Source organism: Hetaerina americana, unplaced genomic scaffold, assembly GCF_022747635.1.
Source record: "Hetaerina americana unplaced genomic scaffold, ioHetAmer1.1.p SCAF_15, whole genome shotgun sequence".
In the NCBI taxonomy this organism is placed as follows: Eukaryota; Metazoa; Arthropoda; class Insecta; order Odonata; family Calopterygidae; genus Hetaerina; species Hetaerina americana.
Window position 1 is genome coordinate 14,857,717 of NW_027286625.1, and position 18,970 is coordinate 14,876,686.

Sequence of the window (18,970 nt, forward strand, 5' to 3'; positions counted from 1 at the left end):
CAGTCAGCATCGGAGCCTTTAATAAATTAATCTGAAGGCATTTTAATGAAATTACTTGTTTTTGTTACGTTGTTGACAGTCAGTGACCTGGTTGATTTCTTTGTGAAGATAGTTGATTACATAAAGCAGGCTTGATTTCTCTTTAAAAACTACCCAACCTTCTGCAGGTTGGGTATTTTTTAAAAATGGGTGTTTTTCGACCTAATGCAAATCTAAGTCACGAACGTAATGTGATCCCTGTTCACCATAAACTTCCATTTAAATTCGGATGCTACATTTTTAGGCTGTTTAGTTCTAACAAGACGGTATGATTTTTTAATTTTCTCCTTTTTTCCATGGCTTATACTCTCTTAGCATCCTTGTTACATGTCTATCGAGATGTGTGGTATGTGAGATATAGGGCTAGGGATCGTTCAAAGTATATTCCTCTAGTCCCTGGTGTGGTCAAAGCTTTATCTTCGAAAGTAGTCATATCTATTGGCGTTTGACCTTGCTCAATGGATTTTACAGCAGTTTGAACAGGATGGAGAAAAAGGAAACGCTGCTAGGCTAAGGTCACTGAAACCAAATATTCACGTAATTTGGTGCACCCTCGTCGGTAGTAATTGAAACGACATTCCATGAATCCATTAGTGAACTGCACACACCTGAATTCAGTTTGTTTTGCAATTATCAAGTTATTCTCTAATACCTTCCCTAAATATTCTCTCTTAAAAAATCTTGCGCCAATTTTAACACTCCGTAAGAAGTAAACAAATTTGGTTTTAATCATTTTTTTCGGACTAATTTGTTCATTAAGCTCCTGAACACAGTGGATTATCTGATATAATGAATTTATTTTGTTCAATAAGTCCACAATATACAATGTTTTCTAATTCCTTTTGATGGATTCAGATGCTTGATTTTTGTGGATACAATTTGTTTAATTAAATAAAATCATCTTTAGTTATTTTCCCCGAGAAAATATGATGTAATTGAAATAATTATTACCACACAATAATTAACGTTAATCCTGAATCTTAATGTTCCACCCAAATGACACTGAAATTTTCGGAAATATAATTTTTGCTATCATGCGTTCAATCATAATTTTGCCCTTTTGACTGTAGTGGCACTTCTAGTAAATTATTATAAACTTCGTTTCTAAAACTAATGAAGAATGCGTAATATTTCAATAGCAATCCATATCTGCCCGAAAACACGGCAAATGTAAATTTGGGTGGAATCTGTTAATGATTATTCCTTTGATTTTATTTGTTCTTATTCCGAGTTAGTTAGTATAATCTTTTTATAGAGAACTCAGTCTGGTATACTCGAATCTTTAGAGACCGCTTAATATATCTCACGTACCAAGCAATTTTAACGTATCTGTGATACTCAATCGCATCTGTTATGGAATTCTATTAGAAATAAATGTGCTTATTGATTGAATGTTGTCTAATATTAATTGATGATTAATTGATTTCGCTCAAAACAAACTTTGCGCAATTTGAATTATGTTTTGGACGCGGGATTATTTGCCAATCGAAGCATTTCCTGAATTTTATTTGCTCCGGAAATGAAAGTAGCTTTGTGCCCTAAAATCAAGGTTCTGTCGCTGACATTTTGGTCTCTAAATTAATAAATTTTAAGTCTCAGCATCAATTGTGCCGTTGCATTCTTGACTAAGTTTAATTACATTTGGCAGCCGTATACCTCAATAGAGCTCTACGGTCTTTACATCTGTAAAAAAAATTAAATATTAATGCACTTGGATTGTTTTTTCTTGTTATTTACAGTGACCTATATTTTATGTATTTTAAAAAAATAAAAACATGTATTTATTTATATACACACCATATATGTACGATATGTGTGTATGTAAGTATGTATGTATATATATATATATATATATATATATATATATATATATATTAATAAAGGTGAATACAGATATTCACGAACGTGTATAGTATACGCATACCATATATATGATCATATATACGTAAATAATGTGAATAAGTATATATACTGGTATTTATATTATTTCTTCCCCCTTCATCAAACTGGTTCCGAAAAATTTTGACACTTGGGTATCAACGCAGTTGCGTCGTACTTTCAACGAATTGGTCGTTATCAAGGGCAGTTCAATCTAGTACCCAGGCTTAACTATTAGGAAATTAAACTGTTTGTGTTCTTGTTCTATTTACGTAGCAATTATATGAATTTGTGAAGCATTTAAATCAGTATCGCGCACATTATCCTTGTCTTTTCGTACTTGTTTCACATATATGATTCCATTTACAGGAAAGCTGGGCTCGAAGGAGGAGGCTGTGTTCCCGGGCGGGCGTTGGGCGGGGCCCGCCCGGGACAACTTCCGTCCCGGGATTCGTCCCACCTGGTTGCCGTTCGTGCAGCTCAGTCAGCAGTTCTTCGGGTGTAATGAGTCATCTGGCGACGGTTTCGGAACCAATCAAAGGAGGTAGGTTTCTTTGTAGAATTCTTATTTTCACAAATTTATTTCACCATGATTTTAAAGCATTCCTCCTTGGATAGTAAATTCGGTAGCCTACTATCTGAATGTTCAGAAAATGAAATCTATTTGGAAATGGTATTATTTGAAAAATGTTGGCTCGGATTCATTGTGATAAATACAAATTTGCAAAAACGTTGGATAGTTACAGGCTTAATAAATCTTTCATTCGCCAAAGAAATAAATTGAAGCCTCGTATTAGTGTGACTTAGTTCTTGTTCATGAATCTAAGTTAATAAAACACATTAGGCTTAATTTTTTTCCAAGACTTTGTAATATTAAATTTCCTAGAAAGTGTATCGTGAAGTTGGGATATTTCGATTGGCGATAGGAGAGAGAAAAATTGTTTGAGTTAAAGGGATGAAATAAATAAGCTTACAGGAAGGAAAAAGGGAGGCAAAAAGTATGCGAAATCGAAGGTTTTATCTTGGTTTGTGGTAAGGCGTTTCACGGCAAGTGAGACAAATGCATCGATGTTTAGTCAGCTTTTTCATTCAAAACCTCTCTGAATTACTAGGAAACTGCTAATTAATAAAAATTTGCAGTCCAAAGTTGTATACTTTAAAATGTTTATGTATTTAACTGGTTTACTGTTTTGATCCTATGGTCGCTTTATGGAATTCAGACGTCCATTAAGCTACGGAAACAATTTTACAACTTTTAATGACTTAACTTTAGAATTTTCTCTTTGCGGCTTTCCATAATGTAAAATGTATCGCAAACGTATTTCACTTTCTTTTTCATATCTTTTTTTTCGCAGGGTTTTCGCAGGTTTTTCAAACCCCCCTTCTCTTCGTGGGTGTTTTTCCTGCGTGGGTTTTTACTAGTTGAGCAATGCCACGCTCTCCCTAGCTTTTCCCACAAACCTTATTCTTTGCTTAGACTTTACTCATTTTATTCTTCTCGATCTTCACTATCATTTAATTTGAGTATGTGTAGGTGTATTCTTAATTTATATATTATATGTATGTATGTAAGGGTGTATATGTGCGTAATTATGTATGTATTTATGTATGTGTATGCATGAATGTATGTATGTTTATGTGTGTATGTATGTCTGTAGGTATATGTGTATATTTGTAGGGAAATGTATGTATATGTGTAGGTATGTGTATGCATATATGTATATATGTGTGTGTATGTGTATGTATGTGTATGTGTGTGTGTATATATATATATATATATATATATATATATATATATATATATATATATATATGTATGTATACTTTTTTATTTTCGATGTGCAAATCTGTGCTAAATGAATTTATGTCTGTCTATATGTATTTATGTGTACATATGAATGTAACTATAAGTTTAATGCCTAATATAATATGTATACGAAGATGGGTTAAATGGAAGAAGGGACCATTTGGTCTCAATTTCACCCAAATAAAGACCTCTATCTATCTATCTATCATATCTTATCAATGTGTAAAAATGAAGCCAGTTTTATTTTCATTCCCTATTCTGCTTAGCTTATATTTTTTAAGACGGCGTGAGAAAATACTAGGAGTAATTGCACCCTGCAAATTTTATAGCTTCAAAAGATGGCTCTTGCGTTTGAGATGTTTTGTATGCAAATCCAGATCATGTATTAAGTTTATATAATGCTTTTAGTATTCATTCAACATTCACATAATTTCATAAAGAAGTTTATAAATGAGTTATAGGACTATGTAGCCTAGCAAGTGGTATCATCCGTTTACTAGGCTACCTCGCTAATCCTCCCGGAAAATATATTCTCTTCGTCTCCAGTCCCCGCCAAGGGAGACACTAGACTTCCAAGCTTTTTATAATGATCTCCTCCGCGTATCAGTCGAAATCAAATGTATATTAAAATAATTGCTTTAATGTTTCATTTTTTAATCTTAAAATGTACACTACTTTCAATGAATGCTGCATCCACCTGTGTCATTACTGTTACCTTGCTCTGATGTACGAGCAGAGTTTGAAATTTGTTTTTAAATTTTTATCCAATAAAAAATAAAACTTTTAATTGTTCTAAAAGTTTATGCTAAAATTTTGGAAGATCTAATTACGATGTTTCGTTGAGTGGATGATTCTGATCAAACTACATGGGTTTTTATTTATTTTTTCTTGACTTGGTGGGTGTCGTCATTAAATCCACGCCGACTTTCCAAGTTCTCGGTAGTTTCTTCTCGCCGAAAAATCCCGAGGGATTTTGACTTCTGCGAGAACTTTTACCCACCTTTGTCTGTCAGACTCCTCATCCAATTACGAACTTCACGGGCCTATCTGCATGTATTTCTCCATTCTTCATCCTTTTGTTGATTCCTTCAATTCAGGAAACGTTCTTAGTAATATTCTCATAGAAAAACTGTGCGAATTTTAAAGTATAAACTGCCTTTTTGCAATTAAACTTTTGTGAAGATCTGATAAATACCTGCCAAGGATCAAGTATGTACATATGCATATAAAATTTTATTTTCAAAATGTTCTGCTCTGCCAATTTGTTTTTATCTTCTTAATAATGCCTATCCATAGTTTCTATGAATTGTTAAATTTTGACTGTGTTAGGTTAACATCGTTGATCAGTCTTTGATATTTCAGCCTGTATGTCCTGGAATTATATTTCAAGAATAGTATGTGCTCTTGATCCTGAACTTTCTCTGAAAATTCTCGATGGAATGTGCCACGAAAATCTTATGTAGGTGATCTACATAATACATAATATCCCACAAGCCGCCGCAAGGGCGTGTGGCGGGGGTGATGACTCGAATACGCGTATGTAAAATTGATTGTGTAAAATATATCTGTTTGGGCCCGTAAGGCAGATTTCTGGATGGGTAAGTCTTATCGGTGCTCCATTTGTACGTTATTTATATAAAATTTCTAAGTAGAATTCCTTTCGAATTCAAAATTTATTTCAATTGAATAATAAATTATTACGCGCAATTTGAAAGAAGGTTTGTAATTCTCTTGAGTTAAAACATTGTTATATTACTTGGACAGTAAAAGCCTGGCATATTAATCGTCTTACGAAATGGTGGTTTTTATGGAATTCTAAAACGTTTTTTGCAGTGAAGTAAATTTCTTCGGACGAATGCCTGGAGGATATACGGCAGTTAGCAATTACATTTATTTTATCCTTATGGTCGAACACATCACGACTGGTTTTTTTCCTTTGGCTAGGTAATTGTGATTTCAGCTAGAAGTGTGTATTCCAGCTTGGAGTTAATATGGGTGCTAATGTTTGTGGCCCAAGGGAAATGCCTTTCCCCAACACTTGAATGTAAACAGCAACATTCGTAGCGTGTTTGATGTGATTTTTACCTCGTAATTTATCATCAAAGAAACATTTCCCGCAGTTCCCTTACAATTTGGTTTTGGAATGTTATTGACGAGTCTTATGAGCCCGAATCACGCTTTCACTCCGTATGAGAGTAGTTTTATATCAAAGGAGTGGAAATTTCCGTGGTATGCACATAACGTATTGCCTTACACGTTGATTACCTAGTGATTGCGCTTTCCATGCTCCACTCAGTCCCGCATTGCTTATTAACGTCGAAGGTTGCAGACATATTAGGATACTCATCTCGGCTGACGTTTGCTTTTCATGTACATATGTCTACTCAATACCCCGCAAACCACCGCAATAGCGTGTGGCGGGGTAAGGTATTGATTTTTCTCGTTATAACCAAAAATACTTAATGCTGGATTTTAAAGGTAGCGTTATGATTTCGTAAGGTGCGGCTAAGCGTAAGGGGCGAAAGAGAGTACCATTGGTGTTTCCAACGTTCTAGCTTTTCGTCAAGCATTCGTTTACCCTCAAGGAATCTTCTTATTTGTAAATACGGTTAAATGTGACATTTCCATTGACCCTAACGCGTAGAATTGTCTCTAAATATGTGACTTAATTATTTCACAATCTCAGATTAAGTGGATCTTGTTATGGCTTAAACATTGATGTGGAGGTTAACAGAAATGGCTGCTCAAAAGAAATATCATTGTGTTCTAAAAACCTAGAAAAATAAATGCATTAATTCCCTCTCTTTTCCATTCTGTTAACAAATTGCGTGCTTGAAATCGTTACTGTATTTACTTACCATCTCCAAATTTTATCGTATTTTCTATCCCAAGCAGTAATATATTTTTATTGAGAGTGTTAAGTGTTACCCAATCTAGTCTCCATAAACGTTTATTGAATTTCGGAGCGTTAAAGGTTGATAGGACATTAAGGCACTTACTAGTAATCAAAGATGTTGACAGTGTTGGATGTGGGGAGTTTGGGTTCCGCAGTAAATGTTACTGCTCCCCACTCATTATTTTTAGAGTTGCAACCACACCATCCAGTGTCCATCGAGCTTTTTCCCGATTTTGATCGTGTAAATTATTGTTAAGATAGGAAATTTGCGAAGAAATGTTTTTGGATGCTAAAATTTAATAATTATTCTTAATTTTTTATGAATTTTCGCCTCCGCAATTAAACTGGCACAATTGGCGGATACAAATTACTAGTTGAAGTCATAAGTAGTACCTGGATGAAAGGCGATCGTAACCTTTGTTATTAAAGCTCATATTTTATGATTTACAGGATCCTCTAAGAATTTATATCGGTATCAAATATCATTTAGTCATCAAGGTAGATTGTATATCAGTTTTGGAGAATTAATAGTCCATAGTTCTGAATAAAATTATATTGCTCAATTTTTTTCGTTTCTTCCCCCTTGAATTATTTGGGTTGATTGCAGAAGAAGATTTCCTTTGGGGGAGATTTTCAATTCGGTGGCCCATTGTTCAATCACCGGTTCGAGTATATTTTTTTAACTTAGAATACTCTTACTTTCACCCTCTCCACTCGTTTTCTTCAATATTTTTCTTCACTACCTCTCTTCTCATTTCAATATATCCTTGGGAATACGCTTTCACCGTTGGGCTGATTTTCTATTCTTATCAATTTCAATATGTTGAGACGTTTTGATACTTTCTTTAATGTTTAACTCTTTTGATACTTAAATTTATTTTTTCCACTCCATTATATAGGCCTCTTGTTAAAATTCGCGAAGAAAAGGGTGTACTCGTATTGGCTTTGTACAATTTCTTCTTGTCTCTCTTATCGATTTTCTTATTTAATCTTTTTAAATTCAGTATGCTCGTTTATCTTAGTTTTATTATCTTTTGCCCATTTATTACCGATCCCGGAATTACTTCACATCCAGGTGCTGCTATCTTCCCCACGTTTCCTTCATTGCTTGCTTTACTGCTCTTTCCTCGCCATAATCCCGCGTTTATTTCCTCAATTTCCTAAATTATGCTATATTCCTAATTATGTCTAATAGATTCCTTGGTCTCTTGATTATTTTTTCATTTACTGTTCCTGTCAGCTTCTATTTTCTTTACTGTTATCTTTTGTTATGTGATGATATCTTCTTCTTCACCTTAATTTCTCTGTTCTCGTTACCTTCTTCTCTCTTAGAATTTTATTTTCCCCCACCCCATCCATACCTTTTTGTCCCTGTTGAAACATGTATTAACCATTTCTGTCGCCCCTATCCATTTTTCCACACCTTCTGCCAATATTTGATCATTTATTCACGTATTGTGAAGTATGGTTAGGTCATATCATGGGAATGAATGGTTGCGTCTGAAGATGAATCTTACTCAGTGGCTACTGGTGTCACTAGAAGTTACGGCGGTAAAGACTGAGGAAGTTTCTCTTGTGTGTGCAAAAACAGAACCACATTTCAGCCCGTCATCCGAGTGATCGTTTAATTTCGCGGGATTTAAGGTGCCTTCCGCTATTTGCTCCATTACTCCTTAAAGCCCTGTCGGCAGGGACGATTATGGCATGCTTACCGAAAGGAAGAGCGGCTGGGAAAATCATTAAGGATTCTAAATTCTCCGCCCTAGGAAAATTAAATAATGTGGAGTTAATGGGTACAATCTAATTTAATTTTGCGAAATGAATATGAATTGAAATATTTTTAACATTAATTAATTGATGTTACTCATTTTTGTCTACTTACCTCTGATTGTAAATCAAGTTAGAGCAATGTCACACTGGGTTCGCACGATTTAATTTCCTGGCGGGTTGTAAGACTCAACCTTTTACATTCTGTTGCCATTAGGCTAAAAGCAGAATTTCCCTTGCATAAAATCGTAAGAAATTAGGTAACTGCAATTTTTAATAGTGTTCAATCGCTTTTAGCCAAGAAAGAGATGTGATGGAGTTTTCCAGATTTTATAAAATTTAATGTATGTTGCATCAACTAAGGTCTCTCAGACGCTTTTGCATTGTTATTCCGAATTATTATTATTAGATTAAGAAAGGATGATGTGGTTACTTAGCATTTTTCAATTCTCAGCTCAACTGTGTTTAGCCTTACCAATAACAATTGTGCTAATGTAGTGACGCAAATTAACATCTTCGTTACATAGGCTTTTTATGGAATTACTTTGCATCAATTATTCTCTAACGCCTTTACATTTGGTCAACTCTTGCCATTAATACCACCGTTTCACTGGTGATCGTTACTAGTAACTTGTGCTCGGTGAATGTCACACTCAGGATTGATCGCTTGTGCCTACGTAAAATGTCTCATTTGAAAAAAATGTGAGTATATGTGTATGTATATATATACATATATATATATATATATATATACATATATATATATATATATATATATATATATATATATATATATATACTATATATGATAGGGACATTGAGTTAGGATGTTAAGAAAAGACTTGTAAAAACTTTGACATGGAGCGTAGCTATGTACGGCGCGGAAACGTGGTCATTGAAGCAGGAGGATAGACGTAGACTGGAGGCTTTTGAAATATGGGTGTGGAGAAGAATGGAGAAGGTGAAATGGACAGAGAAAAAAACAAATGAGGAAGTACTTGGTATGGTGGGCGAAGAGAGGGGTTCGTTGGGATAAATCTTATGGAGGCAGGAAAAGTGGATTAAAGGTGTATTGACCGGCAGTGGGATGTTGAAGACTGTGATTGAGGGGAGAATGTTAGGCGAACGAGGAAAGGGAAGGAACAGGATAGGGATGTTGGATGGGATGAAAGGAGGAAGGAAGTACTCAGAGCTGAAGAGGGGCCTGATGTAGAGTGGGATGTTGTGTTTTGCTGGGGGTTACAAATTGTTGAATTAGTAATTTTGTCCATCCAAAAAACCTACCTTAACCGGTAGATTACCAAGTAATAATATATATATATATATATATATATATATATATATATATATATATATATATATATATATATATATATATATATATATATATATATGCATATGTAGCATCTTGAAGGAAAGTCTTACAAAAGTAAATAATAATTTAAACCGATAAGCTAGTGCTAGTGAACAAAAACACAGAGAACTACATACAAATAAACTCACACGTATTCCGAATTTTCATTGGCCAAACTACCTCCTTCCAGGAAGAGAAGGGAGTAAGCAACTGAGAGGAACAGAATTTTTGTTCGCTGGCGCTACCTCGCTTCCCCGCTTAAATTATACATAACCTGGCAAATTAGTTAGAGTTTACACATGCCGTTAATCTGTAGTATAAAGCTCCATCAAAAAGGTATGCTAAGCTGGTGGACCACTTTTAATGATTCAACTAAAAATGCATCCTATCGTGTTTTCGGAAATGAGATTTGAATGCTTGAAAAACGGGTCTACTACCTCATGTGAATTCGTGGAGAGTACTTAATTATAAAATTATGTCGGTTATATGGGTGAATTTTCCGCTGAGATCAACCTTTGATCGGACAAATAGTCTCTGAACCTTGTCTCTCTGTCTCGAAGAGCGCAAGAATGTTTTTTATTTTAACTCCAATGTGGGCATCTCTCCCTAATTTATTCATGATTCTGCAAGGGGGCGGTGCAGGCGACATTAATTCGTCGGCGCGTCCTAATTAGTGCTCGCTCTCTGAAAAATAGCTAAAGCTAAAGCATCCATCACTCGGCGTTTCTCTTCCGTCAACGCGTTGCTTATTTTTTTATGCAACCGACCCGTTCTCTCCTACTCTCACGGTCCAGTGGAAATCTTTATTACTCTATCATTTTCTCTGTCCCTTAACAAGGGCAAGGGCAATTTGTACCGCGTGTTTTACAAATCGTTTTCGCCAGATTTTAATTATATGCTCCAATGTAGTGTGTGTGCTTACTCTCGTCGATAGGGTCATTAATGGTTAATATTATCTCCTCTCACATTCCACCCCCATGTCTTCCATGCACCTCCATTTCTATTCCTCCCCCGTTTGCCTTCCTTTTACAAATATCCCCCTTGAATTAGGTGATCTTCAACTCTCGCTACGCTGCCCGCTCCGTGTATACCTATTCTTTTGGAATAATTTCCAGTTCCCGTAATGGGGAGCCATCTAACTTCCCTCCCCTTCAAAACTTCTGTTACCACCTCCACGCTCCCCTCCAAACCTTTTCTTTACCCCACTCCCCATTAATATCCTCTTCGGATGTTCCGAAAGGAAGGGCAAAAATTATTCATCCCCCACGTACTCTGTTTCATATTATTTACGATCTGAATTCGATAGCGTTATAAAATAAAGTTAAAAAAAGGAAAGATTTTTTCCCCTCTTGCTCGCAGCTCGCGTTGAAACTCAATTACGTCGTATCTCTTGTGCTTTCAACCAATCATCCCGTGGTCTATTTCGCTTTACACTTTACCATCCCTCGTGTTCTCTCAGTCCGTATCCTCCACCATTTCTCTCCCCGCGTCCCTCTTGTTCCTCGATTTATTTTTTTATAACTCTATCAATCTCTTCATGGCATTTTTAAACCGTCTCTGTGTTTTTTTTTGGTTTAATTGGGTGGACACAATAGGTTTTTATCGCGGTTCAATGCTGTTTGGTGTTCTGCGTTAAAGTGAATATGCTTTCTCTCTAGGTAAGTCCTCCGCTTACCGGGAGCAGGAGCATTGATGAGGGGGTACCTGCTATCGTCAATCATAGAAATCCTACCGGTGAGCGCACCGACCTTGAATGCGGGTTTCCCGTGCTCATCTTTTAGCCAAGCCCCTCGGTGTTTCCAATTTTTTTGAAAACTGTTCAAATGAATAAGTTTGTACAATTTTTTACATATTACCAAGCATAGAATAGGCTAGAAAGATTTTATATTACATGTACATCTACTCTTGTCATTTCTCGCTGGAAAAATATTTTACTTGAAAGTCCGATAGAAATCTTGTATTTTGCTCTAATAAATGGGTGAAGGTCTTGATTATGCAGGCATAATCACCTGTAAAAGTGCAGATTATATAATGCAGGTAGTTTTTATTTTATTAGATTCAGGTTCTTAATTCCATTTCAGTTAGGGAATTCCCTAGTTCGATACTGACTATTTGTGCATTTCGTAATATGCAGGAAAGTTCGTAATATGCAGAAAAAAGGCTGTCAGTTTATTGAAAAGTCGTCATTTACGAAGGGAAATCATCTCACTCTATTGGAAATTCTTGGATCTATCTCTCTTTAAATTCAAATAAAATATGAAAGACGTAAAATTCTGGATAAAAACAAATATACAAATTTGGTGTCTGTCAAACAAGGAATAATCTTAGCTGCGCATTAAATATATAAGTGAGATCAGAATGAGCGGTTGTAAAATATACCGCCGAAAGAGCGAGTAATGTAACCTTTTTCCAAGTTTTATCACCAGTTACGACATTTTGAACTACCCGGGAATGAAAATATATCCTTTGCCAATAACTATCGATTATGCTAGATGAGAAAGAGGCTAAGAAGACCAAGAGATAAATACATGGAGTCAATTACGAAGGACGTAAAATAGAATAGCTATGAGGAAGTAAGGGCATTAACATCGAAAGAGAAGAATGAAGGACTGCAGTAAACCAGTCAGATGAGTGAGAGACTGATTACGATGAAGCGACGTAATATCTTCCGTCAAAAGTCCATGATACGACTTTCAGGGCAAGTTTGTATGTAGATGTAACATATTTTCTGCTTTAATTTATGTTCCACGAGGGCATCTACTTAAGAATACTTGGTAAATAATTGCTTATAGATCTTTGTAATGATAGCCTGTCCTCTTCCTTCATTGCGCCTAGTCATCCACTTCTTCAACTGGCTAGCAGTTAACATTTCAACTTATTATTTTCATTTTATTAATTTATTTCTCCAGATTAATTTATTATTTTTTGTTGACTGAATCTTAAAAATCAAGTCGAATTTATGCTGGGAGAAAGCATTCCCCAAATTCTCAAATGATTTTATGGCGCAAAACTTTGAAACCTTCTGAAGATGTAGTATCTTGTGTCACATTATTCGCAATATTTTCTGGCAAGCAGTAATTCACAAACTCTCTCGTCTCTCAGAAAATTGATTGCGCTGTTTCCCCTTCTGTTGCAAACGACCTTTCCATAGCAATTTTACAATCAAGTTGGAACCGCTCACTTGATTCAAATATTTCGCGAGGGCCCGGTTGCCTTCTCAGCTGGGGTTATACCTGTATCTCTAGAGATGAAACTGAAGAAAGTTAAGCATTCAAACTCTCGCTGCTGGAGGCGGACCGCCCGCGTTTTCACCGTCTCTCTTATTCCTGCCAACCCAATGACCTTTGCCTAGAAACCAAACGCCCACTATCAGCAATATTCCCCGGAACTCCCATGTTGCGGTCCAACGATAGGATCCCCGCCGGCACGCTGGCCGCTTCGGTAAGGTGTCGCCTATCGTCAAAGGTGACGCGCCAGGGTGGCCGGAGAATTTTGGAAGTAGTGCTAAAAAGTCTTTCAAGAGGCGGTAGTAAATCTCCTCCGGGTCCTCGGGAAGATCACACCCGACAAGAAGATCGCCTCATAACGTCCAACTCTCCTCAAGCCCACAAACAATAAGAGATCTCCAGTGTTGAGAAAGGGTGAGATTAAACCGTAAAGTTAGATTTATACTCTGGCACTTTCGGGAGCCCCTTCCCACCTCTTACTTACTCCTCGTACCGTCTCTCAGATCTCCCCTCTGCCTCTCGCTCCACCCGTCTTCCATCCTCAACCCAAAGACTTCCCCCTAGCCCGTTTTAATTTTTATTTCCTGCTTCCTTTTTTTCGTTGGTGTCTTAAGTATGTTGCCACAGGACGTTACTCTTCAAGTTTTTGTTTAAAATTTCGAGGAACTCCACAAATTTCGCTACTTCACCGCGACACATTACGTTCACTTTATCCGCTAATTTACCCCACCCCACTTTTTATGCAAATGCTTAAGATTCAGACTATACGAGCGGTTTAAAACTCCTTGCCTCCGCTCCCGCTTTCCGGTAGCCCAAATTCACTTCAAGCCACACCCAAGCTGACAAGAAGCTCCAGACTTTGGCATTAGCGGAGCGTTGGAACCGTCACAAGATAATGGCATAGTGAAAACGAAATACTAACAGTATTAGGCCAAATGGTGTTTGTGCAGCAGGTTAACTGTTTTTTGTGTGTTTATAAGTAGTTGCTGCATCTTCCTGGTACCTTGCAAGTAATCCGTTAGGTGACTAATTGGGTATTGATGTTTCCTATATGTTTTTTACCAGTAGAAGTTTTAAATTATATATTTGATGGAAATGACCATTAATTGTATCCTTTGGCCGCGTAGAGTAATATCTTCTGTAATTTTTTGGTGTCCTGATCGAAAAATAAACCAATTTGTAATTACAAACCTTTGGCTAATTATTGATATCCAGCGGGCTAGCAAATACAGCGAAATTATACATTGGAAACAGATATAAATGAGCAAGCACTGAATAATATTTATCTGAATATTCCGTCCTTTCGAGATCATCGCTAATGTGCCTACGCGAAATTATGGATAAAACTGCGACATTCTCATTTTGAGAAACATGAGTGATGGTTAAAACGCTCACCATAGCTCCAAAAATTCGTATGCAATTTAAATGCACTGCGATACAATAGCTTAAGTGCACTGCGATTTCTAAGTTTATAGTACTTCCCTACGCACGCGGGGAGAGGTACTGTCAAGAGGATAAATGAAATAAGTGTCAAATAAAATAAACCTCACACTAAACTATCTTGCTTAAAAGACAAATATTTCCCTTGCCCCCTTCGCTGGCAGTTTTTCTTAATCTTCGCGTGATAAATGACATTAATTTTTTTTCGATACTGCAATTAATCACTCTGGCCTTATTTTCATGATATCTCCTACCGTGGTACGATTGTGGTAGTAGTGCATTTTCCACACAGTCGTCATGGTTTAGATAGATGTTTTTTCAGTTCATTCTGCACGCCTCCGCTTTTTAATTTTCAGATAACTTCAATAGGAAGTAGAGGTAGGCTTTTTGGTTTTCTTGGTTAATTTTTGCCTTTTCCACATTTCATTTCCTCAAGTATGAAGATTCAAGGCTTCCAGGCGACGCTACTTTTAGCGTAACGAATGGGTTTCATTATTGTGGTAATTTCTCTAATGCCGAAATCAGTTTAGTTATTCATGTAACTTCTTTTAATTGAGGGAAAAAATGTTGTGGAACTTATTACTCTTCTTGATAGTGAATTTGCTGCTGAATACAAAGTGAGGCGAGGAGGGAAAGAGAGGTAATCGATGGTATAAAGCGAAATATGATGGAAGTCCTTCACGATTCTTTCTAAAAAGGAAATGCAATTACAGGTTTCCACAAATAATTTTTGTTGTTCAACCGGTTTCGATTCAAGGTATCACTATCAGGGCTGATAATGATACCTTGTATCAAAACCGATGAAGCTATAAAAAATATCTGTGGATGCTTGCAATTGCATTGCCTTTTGGGAAAAAACTCGGAAAGATATGATATGAATAGAAAAGAGTAGCCTGTCATTGTCCGTATTGGAGGACATGGTAAACTCTTAGTCAAGATTAGGAAGAAGACGGAGAGGAAAAACTGAAAATTAGGAAGCAGATATTGCTGAAGAAAAGATGGGTTGGGGAGAGTGAATTGGGATACTGGCAACGGGAAATTGAGGTATTTGGTAAACCATAAATGTCGTTCAATAAGAGTACTACCTGCAATGTTAGTTTTGAAAATATTATTAAATGGAATCATAGCATGAGTGCGAGGGTGGTTTACCTGGTCAGAGGCATCCTTAATGAAGAAGGTTTTCATATTGCTTATGGTGACACGAAAAAAAAATTGTCTCAGTCAAGCAAGTGCATGAAACCATGTCGTGGAACTTGATTTGAAATTGGTGACAGCGGTCTCATAAATATCTGCTTCCAAAACTGATATATCCTTTGGGTTATAAGGTCATTTTTTAGGAAATCATTATTGAACGTTTCCAATTCAGCCAGCCCTGGCGGAAGTGGCTATTAGAGTGTATTTTATCATCGCGAGACCCTTTATTTATTTTCGTTTAAAGCATATTGAATTAACACCGTTACACAGACACAAGTGGTCATCTCTTCTTGGCTGATTGCTTTGCGTCATTTTCGACCCAGGGATGGAAATTGCATTATTCTGCCCACGTATGTATTTCAGAACGTTACTGATATATTCAATACATTTAAATACTCATATTTTAGCCACAGGCTGAATGTATGGATGGGATATAAGTGAGCGTCAACACAGTGATAAATTTAAATACAAGTAAATGCCATGAACAAAAATTCCCGCTGTGATTGCTAGGGACTCGTTAAAAAAATCTCATGGACGCAACTCAATGTTTCGCGGAGATGTTCATAATTGAATTCACTGATGTTAGAAAGTAATATAATGCGCGGAAACTAACGGAAGATGTGTCAGAAAATGAATTATAGATATCATTAGTTTTCTCTAGTAATTGAATGAGAAGATTTACCGTTGAACTTTTTGTACGCATTGTTAAAATCAAATACGGAACGTTTATCATGCTTATCATATGAAATATCAAACTGGCACGAGACACATTTGTTCCGTGTACTGATAATTAACTCCAAATACGGACAATTGCACACATAGTTAGTTCGATATGAATTACACCACTCGTTTTAACTTTTAGATTTAATGAATTTTCTCATTTGATGCTGTATTGATTGTTTTTATCGGAAATAAATTTCCTTTGGAAAGAAGAAAAACATTTCTTTGACATTGCCGGTGAAACATTAATTGTAGTGTTGATTTAAACGCAAAAGGCATATGTAAATAATGCCGAGCATAAAGAAGAGTCACCAAATTTATTCATGTAATTGTGGAGTATCTTGAATAACCTCAATAGAATTTTATATTAATGCTTGTGCCACAGCTCGATAGATTGTAAATGGATTCAGGAGAAGGGGAGCGGTGGGATGTGCACCAGCGGACTCGGCGCTCATCTTCCGCTTCCTCAACCTCGGTACGTTTCATGCGAAGCAGATATGGGAGAGATGGACATTTAGAGGGGGCGGTAATGATTAAGTACCTTTCTGATGGTATCAGTTTATCCTTTATCAAGAGAAACGTCGTGATGGAGGAGGGATACCGATGTGAGACTGACACTTTAAAAAAATTAAATTCACTGAAAAAATAAAATACAACGTGGTTGAGGTTCGATATTTTTCGAATGAATTTTAAACCACTCGACGCGCTTTACCAGCACGTGCAATTCGTGAAATTTCGACGATAAGCGCTGGATTGTTTCATGTGACCGAGTCTGGAAGGTGTTGGCAGGATGTGTTTGAGTTTAGTGTCTGAATAGGCACGTGGGAATAGGAGGTACAAAGAAAAATAATATTTAACATGGTGCGATGATTTTCAGAGCTTTTTATTTTTAAATTTATTTTAAAAATTATCTCCATGTCCAGTTGACGGTTGATAATCCAATCCAGAAGATAGATTGTTACAGTAACGGTGTTATAAATGAAATACAAGAATGTTAAAATATTTTGGAGATTGTAAAATTAAATTTTAAACTCTGATTATAAGCTTAATGTAAGAAAGAGATATGCGTTCTATGATAGGAACTAGGTATAGATTGCCTTGTATTTTTGCATTTGGGTGAACCGAGCAAATAAACGCATTATAAACATAAAATTAATATAAAAATTACATTTTTCGAAATGTGAGTATCAGATCAAATTTTCCGCTGTTAGTTTTATTTAAAGATTTAGTTCACTGCTTTTTAGCAGATATATTTATTAATTTATAATTGTATGTAATGAGTTTTGGCCATTGCGGTCGTTTTTTCAAACTGAAATGAACAAAATAACGAAAGACTTACAATATGATTAATGAAAGATTTACAATATGATTAACCGTACATGGAACAAATGCTTTTTATGTTTGAATTTAGCCCAATGATCGATGATTATATGCTTACCAAAATCCCATAGCTCTTTATAGTGATTAAAGTGAGCCTAAGAAAAACCCTTATAGTGAAGGATTTATGTTTGTTTTTGCATATTTTGTTCACAGTTATTTACCAAGTCCGTTATTTGGTATAAATTTTATTGCGGTTCGTATTAACATTCTATGCCATCTTTCTCTTCCTGGGTTCAAATTATCGAATGGATGCTGTAATCAAAAGCGTTTTTATGTTCTAGTATTTTGCTTGATTTTCAATTAAATCATTTATCCACGCATTCATCATTGAATTAGGCTACCTTACCATTAAATCCAACCCATTTATGTTTTGTTTGTGAAGGATTGGAATGTTTTAATATTATTTCCTCCCATCTATAGCATTTTATCTGCTAGATAATTGTAACCATATCTTTTTCAAACTAGTGCTAACGTGTATACCCCGCGGACGTAAGCGTTTTACATTTTACGTTTTACAACCTTCATCACTTTCGTATACTTTTTAATTTTTTGGCTGCATTTCATACTCGCAGACAATACTAATCTGCTGGATATAAAATGTTTCTCTCCATAGAAATTGTGATTAATTTTAAATATTAATACTGGAGTAGGTTTAAGATAAGTTCAGGACTATTTTTTTCGATAAAAGAGTAAACTTATACTAAATTGACAGAGAGAGATTATTTCACAAAAATAAATTTTAGCTCTCATTCCTTTTGGCTCTTCTAAATAGACAACTGTTGATAAAGAAAAATTAATTTTTTTAGATGATTTTTTATAATATAGATTGAAATAGTTCCGTAATTGTTACGAAGCAGGAAATATGATAATGTAATTCGGTTAAGATGGTTAAAGTACGTAAGTGCAATGCGCAGTATTACCATACAAATTAACATTTTAAGCAACAAGTTAATATTCATGAAGAAAATTTTTCCATCCCCGATAATCAAACGAGATGACCTTGTAGGATCAATATAGGGATGTAGCCAGTGGTCCGGGACTGTTCCATCAAATGTTTAAAAGTTGAAATCAAAAATGAATCCTTAACAAGAATTTTCTTTTTCGCTAAAAGCACTAAATTCTCATAATTTAATTGAATATCCAACGCAATTCTTAATAAATTTCCGGAGACCTTTCTTGCAAATTTTTCGCGATCCATTAATAATACATATCTGAAATTTTGTTTCATTTCAAAGGAGAAATTTGTCCTCCATTTATACTGAAAGGAC

The 18,970-nt window shown here is 35.7% G+C and overlaps 1 protein-coding gene across 1 annotated transcript in view; it reads left to right on the forward strand.

Annotated features, from left to right (window-relative positions):
- MCU (mitochondrial calcium uniporter) overlaps window positions 1-18,970 on the forward strand; it is a 789,736-nt gene that overhangs the window by 478,029 nt on the left and 292,737 nt on the right. Inside the window, exon 2 of the mRNA XM_071583962.1 lies at window positions 2,287-2,461. Within this exon, the coding sequence (XP_071440063.1) occupies window positions 2,287-2,461 (175 nt within the window). The remainder of the gene's footprint in view (window positions 1-2,286; window positions 2,462-18,970) is intronic.